General features: G+C 44.1%; 1 protein-coding gene across 1 annotated transcript in view; it reads left to right on the forward strand.

Annotated features, from left to right (window-relative positions):
- Positions 1–11,553, forward strand: part of BACE2 (beta-secretase 2) — a 110,764-nt gene extending 99,211 nt beyond the window's left edge. The window contains exon 9 of the mRNA XM_063956597.1: positions 9,740–11,553. Coding sequence (XP_063812667.1) covers positions 9,740–9,987 — 248 coding nt within the window. The 3' untranslated portion in view covers positions 9,988–11,553. The remainder of the gene's footprint in view (positions 1–9,739) is intronic.
- The last annotated feature ends 3,978 nt before the right edge of the window (positions 11,554–15,531 follow it).

Here is a 15,531-nt window from a genome sequence, read left to right on the forward strand (position 1 = left end):
TGTATAACCCTGTCGCCGAAGCCACGGATCTCCCTGTTATGGTGGCTCCAGATCTCACACCTGGTGGAGGGTCGTAGCTTCAGTACCCAATCTTGGGTCCTGCTGACAACGGATGCCAGCCTCTGTGGTTGGGAGGGCTGTGACCCAGGGAGCTCAGTTTCAGGGATGGTAGTCGAGTCTGGAATTTTCACTACCTATGGACGTCCTGGAACTCGGGCGATTTACAATGCTCTCCTACAGGCCTTCTATCTTCTCCGAATTCAGGCCATACAAGTGCAGTTGGACAATGCCACAGCGGTGGCGTACATAAACCGACAGGGAGGAATCAGAAACAGGGCCGCGGTGCGAGAGGTGTCAAGGATACTCTTCTGGGCGGAAGCCAACACACGGGCCATCTCAGCCATAGTCATTTTATTGATTTATGGAATCATATTTATGAATATTAATATTTAATATATCATATATGGTTATTAATATATGGATATATTTTAATTAATATGCGTTTATTATATATATCTTCAAATATATTATGTCAGGCTTACAAATTAATTGGCTGATAAATATATGCAGTCCTTATATATATAACTTATGAAATTATGAAGTTAAGATTCCTTAAAGAGAGTTCAAGCTTGAATATTACTGCTCCTTTTATATGATTATTTATTTACAGGCAGATCAAATCGTACAGAATAAGATATACACAGTAGTGATATATATATATATATATATATATATATATATATATATATATATATATACTAATTATTTAGCTATGCTTCCTTAGTTATATAACATAAACCAACATGACATAAGTTTCACAAACCGTTTCAATTACTAACATAAAGTGTATACTTGCAAGTTACAGATCCTTTCCCCCTGCATCTTCTCCATGACTTCTCCTCCTGACTGACTTCCTTTCCTTCTCTCTAACTCCTAACTAAAAAGTCTGCTCCTTTTATCCTATATTTTACCAATTCAAACTATCATATTCTCATAGTTTCCAATGGAATAGATAATTATAGGTTTGTCAGATTCCAAGGTGTAATAAAACGTTCTCTGCTCCAAGTTGGATATTCTGCTCAAGCAGGTATGGTGCCATAAAACGTGTCCTTTCCTTATACTGTACATCAAAGACCTTCCTTTGGTTATTTGAAGTGTAACAGTATTTGTTTGCCTGAAGCATGTTTTATCAATGGATGTGATCTCTTTTCGTTGTAGTTAATTTATGGTCCCTAGCTTTAACCTCTACTGGACAATTGAATAGCTAGTTTTATAATTGCCAGAGGTATTGCAAATCTTGATTCTGATCTAAAGGTACACCTGTGGATTCCAGTGTCCATTTGATTGTAAATGCATTCTTTGTTATACTGTGACCTCTCTAGCCTTATTTATGGCTAGAGCAGAAAAAAACCTGTTCCCTACACTGTTTTACCATCTTGCAGTAAAACACAAATATACAGTTAAATATATAAACACATATACAAACCTAATTTCTTAAATCAGCTACACATTACCTCATACATTCAAACTTATTTCATATCTATTCCTTACTATATATATCCAGTATACTGTTCACTATGGTTACATCGCCTATTTATAATGAATTATATTTTGATTCAGACAACATCCATTGCCCTAATATTATATTGAGTGCGGACAATTACCTATATGGCAACAATTCCAGTAGTGGACAGCTGGGAAGTGGACTTCCTCAGCAGGCACGACCTTCATCCGGGGAAATGGGGCCTTCACCCTCTGGTGTTTCAACAGCTGGTTCACCGGTGGGGCTGTCCGCAGATAGACTTGATGGCTTCTCGTCTCAACAAGAAGCTCCGTCATTACTGTTCCTGAACGTGGGATCCGCAGGCGGTAGCTATGGACACTGACTGCAACTTACCAGTTTGTGTACCTTTTTCCTCCAATTCCTCTCATTCCAAGAGTTCTACAGACTCAAAAAGGAAAGCGTTCTGGCAATTCTAATTTCCCAGATTGTCCTCGACGGGCCTGGTATGCAGACATCCTGACTAGGTCTCTGGTGGAGCCCTGGCCTCTGTCGCTCCCCGAGTACCTTCTTCAGCAAGAGCTTTTCGTCTTCAACTATGGTCCAGGCCCGTAAGGTGATCATGTCAAAACATTACCATCGTATCTGGAAGAAATATGTTTCTTGGTGTGAGGGTAGAAAATACTCTCCTGTGGACTATCATCTTGGCCGTTTTCTGCTCTTCCTGCAAGCAGGCGTGAATATGGGCCTTCGGTTAGGCTCCATCAAAGTTCAGATTTCGTCTCTCTCGATCGTCTTCCAGAAACAGCTGGCAGTACTTCCGGAAGTACAGACATTCCTGAAGGGTGTTCTTCGCATTCACTCACCCTTTGTCCCTCCCATGACTCCGTGGGATCTCGCTGTGGTATTGACTTTTCTCCAGTCGGACTGGTTTGAACCCTTACACGGGGTGGAATTAAAATATCTTATTTGGAAGACTCTTCTGTTGCTTACTTTAGTCTCGGCAAAACGTGTGTCAGAGTTGGGGGGCCTTATTCTGTAAGAGCCCATATGTGATATTTCACGAGGGTAAGGCGGCAGATTTTGCCAAAAGTGGTGTTGGCCTTTCACATCGATCAGCCAGTAGTAGTTCCGGTGCTGGCTGACACATCGGTTGCTCCAAAGTCCTTGGACGTTGTGAGAGCTTTGCGGATTTACGTCTAGAGGACAGCTCGTCACTGGAAATCGGACTTGCTTTTTGTCTTTTGACACTACCAAAATTTGATTCTAAGCAGTCCATTGCTCGTTGGCTCAGGTTGACCATTCAACAAGCCTATTGTTCGGGTGCAATGCCGCTGCAGAGTTCTATCCAGGCCCACTCCACAAGGTCGGTGGGTTCTTCATGGGCGGCTGCCCGGGGCGTCTCGGTCTTACAGTTGGGCCGTGCAGCTACTTGGTCTGGGTCGAACATGTTCGTAAAGTTCTATAGGTTTGACACCTTGGCCAGAGATGACTTTCAGTTTGGTCACGCGGTTTTGCAGGGGTCTCGGCGCACTCCCACCATTATGAGAGTTTTGGGACTTCCTTATGGTACTAATGTCATCCCAGTATCCACTAAGACGTTAGAGAAAATAGGAATTTAATACCTACCGGTGATTCTTTTTCCCGTAGTGGATAATGGGTGCCCGCCTCAGTGCTTCGTGTTCCAGGTTTGGTTAGTGTTGCTATCCTTAGTTACGGTTAGCGTTGCTTTCCTCTGTTCTGGTTAGCACTGCTACCCTTCTTGTTGTGTTAGTTCGTTACCTCACCGCTTTTGCGTTTTTACCTTCTGTCAAAGTATGTCCGTCTCCTCGGGCACAGTTTCCTAGACTGAGTCTGCTATGAGGGGCAAAGAGGGGAGGAGCCAGCACACTGTTTTCTTAAAGTGCCAGGCTCCATTGGACCCGATCTGTACCCCATGGTACTAATGTCATCCCAGTATCCACTACGATAAAAGGAATTACCGGTAGGTATTAAATTCCTATTTTTTTTAAATTTAGATATTGGAGAGACTTAATATTTTACTGCGGGCTATCCAATTAGCCCCGAAGTTAGCCCGAGGCAGGCACTTTTCAGGAATAAATCCCTAAAAAAACTGCCCTGTTTTCACGAAGGTGGCCGAGAGAACACTTAGGTATGTTAACTTATCATGGATCCTATGTATTTTCAGCACAAAAAAAAGCAGAACGTGGTAATGTCCCGTTTTTACCGCCCGACAAATTATTGGGGCTTATTTAATTCCCCCCTAAGGTGAAATAATAGGAATAAGTCAATTCTTAAAACATTCATGTTTGCAAGAGACAGATTTCAGAAATGAATTCTTATAAAGCTTATTTATTGGCTTAGTATTATATTTATTATGGCGTGTAATTGTAGGGACCCTCCATTACCTAGTGACGATGCTTAAACGAATAGAGGTATCGCTGTAATCTTGTGTTCTGCAGTATTTGGTTGTTGTGATGGGAACCAATCCTTGAGACCTCCAGTACAGATTGAGTGTTGCACTGATGCAGCAAAATAAAAGCCAGTCTCTTATGTTATCGGCCATCATGATTGGTGTAGGGTCATTATTACAGGCCTCCCTGCAGTGAAGTATTGAGTTTGATTTCCCATTAGGGACCTCCCCTTCCTAACAGTGTGGAGTTTGCATGTTCTTCTCCCACTTGCGTGGGTTTCCTCCAGGTACTACGGTATCCTCAAACAATCCAAAAATAAATTTCTGGGTTAATTGGCTCCTGACAAAAAAATGTTTTTTAACCCAACGTGTGTGCGTGTATATGTGGCAGGGACTATAGATTGTAAGCTCAACTGGGACAGGTACTGATGCGAATGGCGTCTGTAAAATGCTGTGGACTATGTGTGCGCTATATAAATAACGCGTAATAATAATGCTGTCACCCTTGTGGCCGTTGTAAGTGCAGTTGGTGAATAGTGAAACACTGGGACATTTCGTGGTACAGGTGTGTGTGACAGGTGGGACAGTCCCTTGGAAATCGGGGACTGTTGACAGCTACTGTGTCCGGTACAGAGATATTTACTCCAAGAACTTGCTTGGCTGACGGCGTATTCTTTACAATCCTACAAGTTAATGATTGACGACTATTATTCAGCGTAGAACATGTGAATGTGGCAGTTCCGCCCGACCTCTCTCGTAGGGGTGTGACTGATGTTTGTGCAGTGACGGGTACCGTTGGTAATGATGCCTTTGTTGACTTTGACTAAGCGATTTCGGTTCGTCCATTGTGTGAGAACATTCATAGTTCTACATACAGGATGAGCTGTATCAAGCCTTGCAAACAGATTTTGGGGTCTATTTACTAAGCCTTGGGTGGATATAAAGTACCAGCCAATCAGCTCCTAACTGCCATGTTACAGGCTGTGTTTGAAAAAAATGACAGGAGCTGGTTGGCTGGTACTCTATCTCCATACGAGGCTTAGTAAATAGACCCCAAAGTACCAGCCAATCTGCTCTCTGTTATTTTTCAAACGCAGCCTGTAACAATGACAGGAGCTGATTGGTACTTTATCTCTCTCCAATACTTCGTACATCTGCCCCATAGTATGCTGTGTACTGAGGCACTTCCATCCTGCTCGGCTGCTGGAGACAGCTGTCGCTGTCGGATCCTGTAGGAATATTCCCAAGTGGGGACTGATGACTCCACACTGAGTGATTTATATTCATGATTGTGCTGCTTATCGGTTCATTAGTTAATTAGGCTTAGACAGTGATTCAGTGATGAATGATTAGGCTGCACTCTGACAAATACTGCTTTGCACATCCCGTCGTGCGTCTTATTTAACGTTTCTCATTGCCTTTCTCATTTATACCTGAGCTGTTGGCGCTTGGAAGGTAAAGCGCTGTCTTTAGTCAAAGTTTCACGAGGCGCAATAAACTAAAGCTGCCTGAAGGTGGCGTCCCCCGGCCTCCTAAGGGTTTGTGTAACCCTTAAGAAGCCGTCCCTTGCAGATTACTGTGATTTTGCTTTCTTTAACCTCCTTTTTTTAATTTTTTTTTATTTAGAAGCTGCATATCAAAAGTACACAACTAATGCACATAGGAGATAAAGTAATAGTACATGCATCGTACCATCAGATCATAAGTATATATAAGGGCAGAGAGGCAGATAGGATAGCCGTGCCATCGCACTGGCAACACCCAAGTAAAGTTGGTGCAATAAACAAAATATATAAACGAGCGGGAAAGGCAATTGTGCAAAATAAACAACGAATTATGATAAAGTTGCATCAAAAGTCAGACGTCAGGGCGTGTGGTGCAGCATGGCTGCAGGAAGTGAGACGCCGGTGACGCTGCAGCTGTGTACCGGTTTGCAGACGCCGGCTAAGGCATGCCTCGGAAACTGTGACACGCCTGCTTTTGCAGCCACTCTCCGTTACCTCCCCCGTGGCATGATTGGATAGTAATATATCCCAGATAGTACTAGTGAGGACTTTGGGAATGGAGTGGTCGGCAAGACTGACTGGCGCACCCCTGAATGAAGCGCGCAAGTCCTGTCCTCCTGATACAAAACACACCAGGGAGCTGCACCTCCAAGCTCCATTGTTAGTTGAAGGATGGGGCCCTCTAGAAACTATTTGGGTTATGCTGTTGGGGTGGATCTGGGCTGCAAGGAGATTACAGATCGCGCGGGGAGCCCACCCTAATAGTGGGATGCTCAAAGCACAGTAGAAGAAAGAAGAATATAGGGCCCAACCCTTCCCTACAAACGTGAGAGGAAAGCGCTTGGGACAACAGGGGAGGGAACCCGCACACTCCTTGGTCTGCATAACATTAATCACCGGTATGCACAATGCTTGAACAAAAAGAGGATGTTAAAGCTTCAGCACTTTCTCCGTTTTCCTCATACTTTTGAAAACCCAGAAGTTAGAAGTAGGCTCTAATAGGGCCGATATAAACAAAAGAAGCATAAAAACAGTAAAACCCCAAATCCACCAAGGCTACAACATAAAAATACAAAATTAACATAATACTCAAAAAACAAAACAAAACCTTTACATTATAAGCAGTAGTGAACCATGTGTAATGTATATTATACCCTGCCATCAGGCTACCTCTCACTTGCTTGCACCTCCAAGTCATCTTTCTGTCGCCCTCTTCCCACTAGATTGTTAGCTCTTCAGAGCTGGGCCCTCTTTCCTCCTGTTATCTAAGCCCTCTTCTCGACGCATTTCACTCGCAGCTCTCCCCTACTCAGCGACCATCTTTACCCGCTTTTTCTCCTGCTGCTAAAAGTCTCATCTCCATCTATGGCCACCAACACCCTAGTAGTACGCTGATCACTCACTCGCTACTTACATCTAAGCTGTATTGTGTATTGAGAATTGTGGTGCTCTTTGTTACCTGTACTCTATTTCTGTTATTTATTTACTGTAATAAGTTTTGTGTCCCTGTACTGTCCTTTGTACGGCGCTGCGAAACACTTGTGGCGCCCTATAAATAATAATATAATGACAGGGAGGTGGGTGACCTCTGGTGGGAGGAAGAGGGATTGGACAAAAGCTCTGCATCAGAGGGGTCAGTAAAGATATAGGAGCATCAGCCTAATCTCCCCTCTGTCTGACTGAGAGGGTCAAGATAGGTAGGTTGGGCTGGGGGACCTGCCTAGGAGCACCGTCTTTTATTTTTATTTTTTAAATGCCTGTAGACGCTGAGGAATGTTGACGTTGAGGGTTGGACACCTGTCAACGCCCACAAGAGAGAGAATGGGACGGGGCAATAGTAGTACACCAACCAACAAAGAGAGGACCCAGAGGTATAAAGGAGCTGCACAATATAATACAGGTTGAGTATCCCATATCCAAATATTCCGAAATACGGAATATTCCGAAATACGGACTTTTTTGAGTGAGACTGAGATAGTGAAACCTTTGTGTTTTGATGGCTCAGTGTACACAAACTTTGTTTAATACTCAAAGTTATTAAAAATATTGTATTAAATGAACTTCAGAGTGTGTGTATAAGGTGTATATGAAACATAAATGAATTCTGTGAATGTACACACACTTTGTTTAATGCACAAAGTTATAAAAAATATTGGCTAAAATGACCTTCAGGCTGTGTGTATAAGGTGTATATGAAACATAAATGCCTTCTGTGCTTAGATTTAGGTCCCATCACCATAATATCTCGTTATGGTATGCAATTATTCCAAAATACAGAAAAATCCGATATCCAAAATTCCTCTGGTCCCAAGCATTTTGGATAAGGGATACTCAACCTGTAAGTGGTGTACTAAAAGGAGTGTAACCTTGGTAGAACAGGAGACTTTGGATCATGTCCTTAAGTAAAGCTGCTCTAAGGTCAGATTAATCAAAAGCAGTGACGTGCGGTGGGGTGTGGCAGAGCCTTTCCTGTCATACTAACGTATAAACCAGACAGTACAGTTTATGAAAAATACAAAGGATAAAATATAAATATCATCTTTGTATTATTCTAATCATTTTTATAGTCAAAACTCTAGAGTAAAATGTCTATTACCAGTGCGGTAGTGCCCCACTGCCTATCTTTTCCGCACATCTCTGATCAAAGCTCGCCAAACATCCAGCAGTATATACTACCGCACCTGTGTATAATGCCCACATGTGTATATACTGCCGCACCTGTGTATAATGCCCACATGTGTATATACTGCCACACCTGTGTATAATGCCCACATGTATATACTGCTGCATCTGTGTATAAGTCCCACATGTATATACTGCCGCACCTGTGTATAATGCCCACATGTGTATATACTGCTGCACCTGTGTATAATGCCCACATGTATATACTGCCGCACCTGTGTATATAATGCCCACATGTGTATATACTGTCGCACCTGTGTATAATGCCCACATGTATATAGTGCTGCATCTGTGTATTAGGCCCACATGTATATATTGCTGCACCTGTGTATAATGCCCACATGTACCCTTGGGCTCATATATGATGTGTAAATCTGGCTCTAGTACAAGGCAGTGCCTCCTGAGCCATTTACCTCCCTGGTCAAAAGAAAAAAAAACTTAGAATCGATTCTAGTTTGTGAAAACTGGTATATTTAGACCAATACATATCTAAAGTGAAGGCGGGAGACTATTTGAGATCTCATGAAAATAAGTACCAGAAAGTACAATATTGGTGAACCAAACAAGTTTATCACGAAACGTAATAGCAGGTAATTACCAGTAGGTGGCAGTAAAACATCAGAAAAAAAAAAAAATTGCTGCATTTTCTTTTAACATTAGGCTATAAAACACTGAGGGGGAATGTATCAAGCATCGCTTAGCAGCTGATTCCGGAAACTTGGTAGACAACTCTATGACCCGGGTCTAGGGCCCCCCCCCCCAAGCCTCTGAGCCCCATAGCAGCAGAACCCCCATAAGCTACATCTATGCCCTTCATGATTGGATGTATTACCTCCCCCTTGATGTTTGACAAGTTAATATATTAACTTATTGTCTGAGTTTTTTTTTTTTTTTAAGAAATATTTATTTGTGTAAACGCTGTAGCTGGCCAGGAAGTGTTAATAGTAATACATGATCTTTGAGAACTTTCACCTAATGATTTGGTGACATCTAGTGGATAGTTTAAGAATTGCACAACTTATTTGTTAGCCTTTTTATTTCACGAAGAGTACGCAGGCCAATCCCAGGATCGGCGGGATCCCTCCACTTTCACTCTCCCTGCTCCCTACATGGATCCCTACTGCAATCCCAGGAATCCCTGGATTGACAGTTACAATCCTGAATCCCGGGAAAAATGGCCCAGGATTGGCCTCCCTAACGAAGAGTAATTCTGTCCTTTAAAATAGAAGTAAAACTGCAGTTTTTACATGTTTAACAGCAGAATTGAGTATAGCGTAAATGTACCAAGGTGGAAAGCAGGAGGTATTTTAAATTAACTAATATTCCACATGAAAAACTAGAACATGATGACTTTTGGTGGAAGAATATTCTCCTTGGGAGACTGAAGACCACGCATTTGGAATGTTTGTTGCATCTCAAGGTTGCAGGCATACTGTGGGTAAAGTTGATACTCTTGAGATTGCTTGGGTTGATTCATTATAAAAAATGGCCGCCTCTGCTGGTTCACTTCATCATACTGTGGCCATCTTTTAAAATGTGTATATTGTTTTGGAACATCTGCTTATGGCAGTAGACCTATAGAGGCTACATCATAACAACACATAGTTGTAACACCCCTTTCTGTCTGTCTCTCTCCAGAAGTCAATGGCGTGAGGGTATCTGAGATCTCTGGTCCCTTCAGTACGACGGATGTCCCAAAAAACTGCATAACCAACAACCCCCTCAGGGAACCGCTCATGTGGATTATATCTTACACTCTCATGACCTTCTGTGGCATCGTCCTGCTGGTGCTTGTGGTTTTGCTACTACTTCCCAACAGACGTCTCCGCGATGACCCTGAGCAAGTAAACGACGAGTCCTCTTTGGTTCGACATCGTTGGAAATGATCGTCCGGGGCTCCGGATAACCAGCGCGAGCTCCAGACCAGCATGACGAGACTAGACTTGGTGTTATCCCACACACAGACTCGCTCCTTGCTGCTGAGAACTTTTTATACGGACACAATCGCGAGCGAACGCCATCTGCGCAATGTGGCGTTCTCTTTATAACTTATTACTTTTCCGTTCCGTGCAGATTCCAAAGCACACACTAAGGTGTTAGTCTAAGATACTACTGGACTGAGCAATCTTCCTCCAACCGGATACACTGTGGGGTCTATTCATGAAGTAGTGAAAAGAGTGGAGAAGTGAGCCTGTGGAGAAGTTGCCCATGGCAACCAATTGGCTGCTCCGTACAATTGTATAGTATGCAAATTATAAATGTTACGTCCATACTGATTGGATGCCATGGCCAACTTCTCCACACTTTTCACTGCTTCATGAATAGACCTGTACGTGATGTTGTTAATGTATACAGTTTTTTTTATTATTATTTTTGTAGCTTTTATTTGAAAGCCATAGGTCGAGATTACACAGCTGACCTATTACATTGCGGCGGCGGTGGGGGCTCCGGATTACTAAATTTATATGCACTTCAAACTCGGGCTGCGGCTTCTTCTCTTCCCATTCCAGATGGACTAAATCTTTTTTTTTTTATAGCCATAATCTCTGATAACTGTTAATTATGATCTGTTAATTAATTTCATATCACTTCCTGATGAACCATCATACATTGTAAATGCTTGCTTGTCCAGGGCTTACATAGAGGCCCGTATGAAATCTAGATGTAAATGCAATTAACACTAAAGGGGCAAAGTCTGATCTCCTGTAATCGCTTTCAGCTCCCTTAATAATCTAGCATGGGGGGGGGGAATACCAAAATATCAGCAAGTCTGTTGTTGTAAAGGTATTCCATCCTCTGTGTTATGGCTTGAAATGCAGATTATTAATGAATGTTCATAGTGTACATCTGTCGTCCTCTTGTTTGAGCTCCATCATGGTGCAAAATTGCTGTATTCTGCGGGTAATCTTATTGGATGAATTTGGGGTTAAATATCGGAACACTAGTGCTGTGCAACTTCAAGCCAATGTACTGATATAACACCTCTTCCGATCTGAATTCCTGCATGGATTAGAGGGGTTAATGCGTTTGTCAGAAATGTGTTACAGTATGTGGCTCCAGTGCAGGATGGCGGACACTGCCCTCTAGTGGTGCTACAGTACACTGCAGCTCCCATCTATGTTGGTGAGAGTTGTGGTCTCAGAACTTGTTGCAGTTTTGGTACGAATGCCATATTATCTGTGTAACCCTCTTCTTGCTGCTCAGGCGCCCCGTTCAGGCGGTGATATTTTCATTTCCTTACTTACTAGGGTGGCATGCTGCAGACATTTGGGTAAAGAACACTTAATTACAAAATCTTTTTAATCACTTTGTATTTGCAGCATGCTGTATGTGGGTTGTTTTTTTTTTTTTCTTGAGCGATCGGACTCCTGGATAATGTTGACTTTTTTTTTATTATTGTAATTCTAAAACTTTAAACTGAATCTGAACACACAATTAAACAAAGACCTCTACCTGTGTTTCCAGTCTCATTTCTTTTTGGGATTGGAAAAGGCTGTAAATCATCGTGTGATTTTGCAAACCAGAGAAAGGCGGCGGAAACTCATCAGCTTTCTAGCACAGAAGAGTTGCGAGGAGGAGAATCCACTGAACATGATTTTAAGGTGGAAGTAGAGCAGAAAAGAGCAATTAACTCTGCACCTTGATGAAACCATGTGGGGTAGAGAGAGTTAGATTTGGGAGGGGCGTGTCCAAACTCACATCCACATTGCAATGTAAAATAAAGCTGTCCAGCACTTGTGGGTTACATGCAAAAGCAGATTGTATTTACCTTGCGTGCAAAATAATAAATGTATTCTCCGTGCCCCCCCCCCCCCCACCCCCCCCCCTCCCTCCCCCATACAGTGCAGCATGGTTTGTTGTAGGTGCAAATTTACCTTCTCTTTTTTTTTTTTTTTTTTTGTACACCTACCTCATAATCAGCCCACTGTCTGCAATTACTGCAGCCCCTCGTCTATGGACCAGTGTCTCCTGCTCCGTTATCTGGGACTTTGCTGGTCTGTAGAGTAGATGCACCAGCGTGGTGTGCTGTAATCCTGCAATCTACATTAAGGCGATAATTAGTGGAAGTGTCATTAATACTGTTCGATGCTTGTTATGTCAAGAGCATTTGGTGCTTTTGCTATTGATACGAACAGTGTTGATAAGAATATGCAAGTTGTTTTATGTAACAGCGGTGTTGAAAATCTAGATCTATGTGAGCCCTTATGCTGTGACAGCGCACTCTGTCTGACGGCTGCAGCGGAGCGCATGCAATTCTGTTCCCGGTCAGTCTGCATTATCTATATGTAGGTTACCCAACATGTTTTCTCCGGCTGGGTCCACAGGATAACAATGGGATATGATGGTGCGATAGCGGATTGGCACCAAACGATCACAAGCTTTCAGTCCTCCCAGGATGCAACGGGCCCGTCCATATATCCCCGCCCACTGGCTCAGGCAAATCAGTTTTTTGTTTGGTGCGGCAGGAGCCGGACCACGATCAGAGGGCTGCTGTTTTGGTAGCCCTAAGCTTTCTTATTTTATTTTTTATAGTCTTACTATGTTTTTGAGTGATCTTTCCTAACAGCGTCTTATACGCATATTGGAAAGAGTCGCTGCAACAACTCCCCGCCGGGTCGCAACAACGCTTACCCACGGTACAAGTGCTGTCTTGATGGGCGTCTGTGTCGGATATACTAGCAGGTCCAGCAGACTTGACCAGCCTGTGGCCGGAGCATGGGGAGAAGGTAAGGCATCTGTTCCGCTTAGAAGGGGAATACGGACACAGCCGCACTGTTTTGGGAGGAGACTACCAAACAGTAGCTGACGCGCCGCCACCACGGGTGCTCCAGCGCTAGGCCTTAGGGATCATAAGTCACCAGGAATAGTATGAGGCTGCGATCCCTAGGGTTGATGTCAGCGGTGGGGAGTCACTCACTCTCCGGGTCGCCCCTCCCCCCAGTTCATGACCAGTCTCCGTTGGTCTCCCGCCATGAACTGTTGCCTCACTTCCGTCTCAGACGCTATCACGAGGGGTCTCTGTCGCAGCATAGGCCGCTGCGTCTGTGTTCACTAAATAGCTACCGCAAGGAGACCTGGTTGCAGTACAGGCCTCTGTGACCGGAGTGTCTGTATTCATCTAAAGTTCCCGGAGCGACAGTGTACACTAGTAGCGTCTGGATCCACTCAGCGTTCGCTAACGTATTGATCGATCTTGGAAGTGAGGCGAGTCTCCCTGTATCCCACTCTACTGAGTATGGGTTATACAGCACTAAATTTCTATCTACTTTTGTTAGTATGAATAGTTAAGTTTAGTGCCCATTGCATACGAGTCTGTGTACATTACTGTGGTTTTCTTCGCATTGCGTCTGAATACGTTTAAAATCTGTATAGAACAGAATTTAGTAATATGTACTCCTACATACTTTGAAATATGTTTGTGGTTGATAATATGCTCATATGACTAATATATAACATGTGACTGACTGCTAGTGTGATTGCTAACTTTATTTCTCTGACGTCCTAGTGGATGCTGGGAACTCCGTAAGGACCATGGGGAATAGCGGGCTCCGAAGGAGACTGGGCACTCTAAGAAAGAATTAGGACTACCTGGTGTGCACTGGCTCCTCCCTCTATGCCCCTCCTCCAGACCTCAGTTAGAATCTGTGCCCGGCTCGAGCTGGATGCACACTAGGGGCTCTCCTGAGCTTCTAGAAAAGAAAGTATATTTAGGTTTTTTATTTTCAGTGAGATCTGCTGGCAACAGACTCACTGCTACGAGGGACTTAGGGGAGAGAAGCGAACCTACCTGCTTGCAGCTAGCTTGGGCTTCTAGGCTACTGGACACCATTAGCTCCAGAGGGATCGAACATAGGCCCAGCCTCGGTCGTCCGTTCCCGGAGCCGCGCCGCCGTCCCCCTTGCAGCAAGAAGAACGTCCAGGAAATCGGCGGCTGAAGACTCCGGTCTTCATTAGGGTAGCGCACAGCACTGCAGCTGTGCGCCATTGCTCCCCATGCACACCTCACACTCCGGTCACTGATGGGTGCAGGGCGCTGGGGGGGGGGGCGCCCTGGGCTGCAATAAGATTACCTTACATTGGCAAAAAAATACACATAATATAGTCATTAAGACTATATATGTGTAGAATCCCCTGCCATATATCCATAAAAAAAGCGGGAGAAGTCTGCCGTGAAGGGGGCGGGGCTATCTCCCTCAGCACACTGGCGCCATTTCCTCTCAAAGCTCCGCTGGAAGGACGCTCCCCAGGCTCTCCCCTGCAGTTTCCAGGCTCAATAGGGTAAAAAAGAGAGGGGGGGCACTAAATTTAGGCGCAAATACTAATATATATATATATATATATATCTATCTATATCTCTGCTATAGGGTAAAATCACTCATTATAGTGTACATCCCTGTGATTTATAGCGCTGTGGTGTGTGCTGGCATACTCTCTCTCTGTCTCCCCAAAGGACTTTGTGGGGTCCTGTCCTCAGTCAGAGCATTCCCTGTGTGTGTGCGGAGTGTCGGTACGGCTGTGTCGACATGTTTGATGAGGAGGCTTATGTGGAGGCGGAGCAGGTGCCGATAAATGTGATGTCACCCCCTGCGGGGTCGACACCGGTGTGGATGGATATGTGGAAGGAATTACGTGACAGTGTCAACTCCTTACATAAGAGGTTTGATGACATAGCAGATGTGGGACAGCCGGCTTCTCAGTCCGTGCCTGCCCAGGCGTCCCAAAAGCCATCAGGGGCTCAAAAACGCCCGCTACCTCAGATGGCAGACACAGATGTCGACACGGATACTGACTCCAGTGTCGACGACGATGAGACTAGTGTACATTCCAATAGGGCCATCCGTTACATGATTACGGCAATGAAAAATGTGTTGCACATTTCTGACATTAACCCTGGTACCACAAAAAAGGGTGTTATGTTTGGGGAGAAAAAGCAACCTGTGGTTTTTCCCCCTTCTGAAGAGTTAAATGAAGTGTGTGATGAAGCGTGGGTTTCCCCCGATAAGAAACAGGTAATTTCCAAAAAGTTACTAAGGGCGTACCCTTTCCCGCCAGAGGATAGGATACGTTGGGAGACATCCCCTAGGGTGGATAAAGCGCTCACACGCTTGTCAAAGAAGGTGGCACTACCGTCTCTGGATACGGCCGCCCTAAAGGAGCCTGCGGATAGAAAGCAGGAGGCTATCCTGAAGTCTGTATATACACACTCCGGTATTATACTGAGACCGGCTATTGCTTCAGCATGGATGTGCAGTGCTGCAGCTGCGTGGTCAGATTCCCTGTCTGATAACATTGATACCCTTGACAGGGACACTATATTGCTAACTGTAGAGCATATTAAAGACGTAGTCTTATACATGAGAGATGCACAGAGGGATATTTGCCAACTGGCATCTAGAATAAATGCAATATCCATTTCTGCCAGGAGAGTA

The sequence above is a fragment of the Pseudophryne corroboree genome, chromosome 2 (assembly GCF_028390025.1).
Source record: "Pseudophryne corroboree isolate aPseCor3 chromosome 2, aPseCor3.hap2, whole genome shotgun sequence".
Classification (NCBI taxonomy): domain Eukaryota; kingdom Metazoa; phylum Chordata; class Amphibia; order Anura; family Myobatrachidae; genus Pseudophryne; species Pseudophryne corroboree.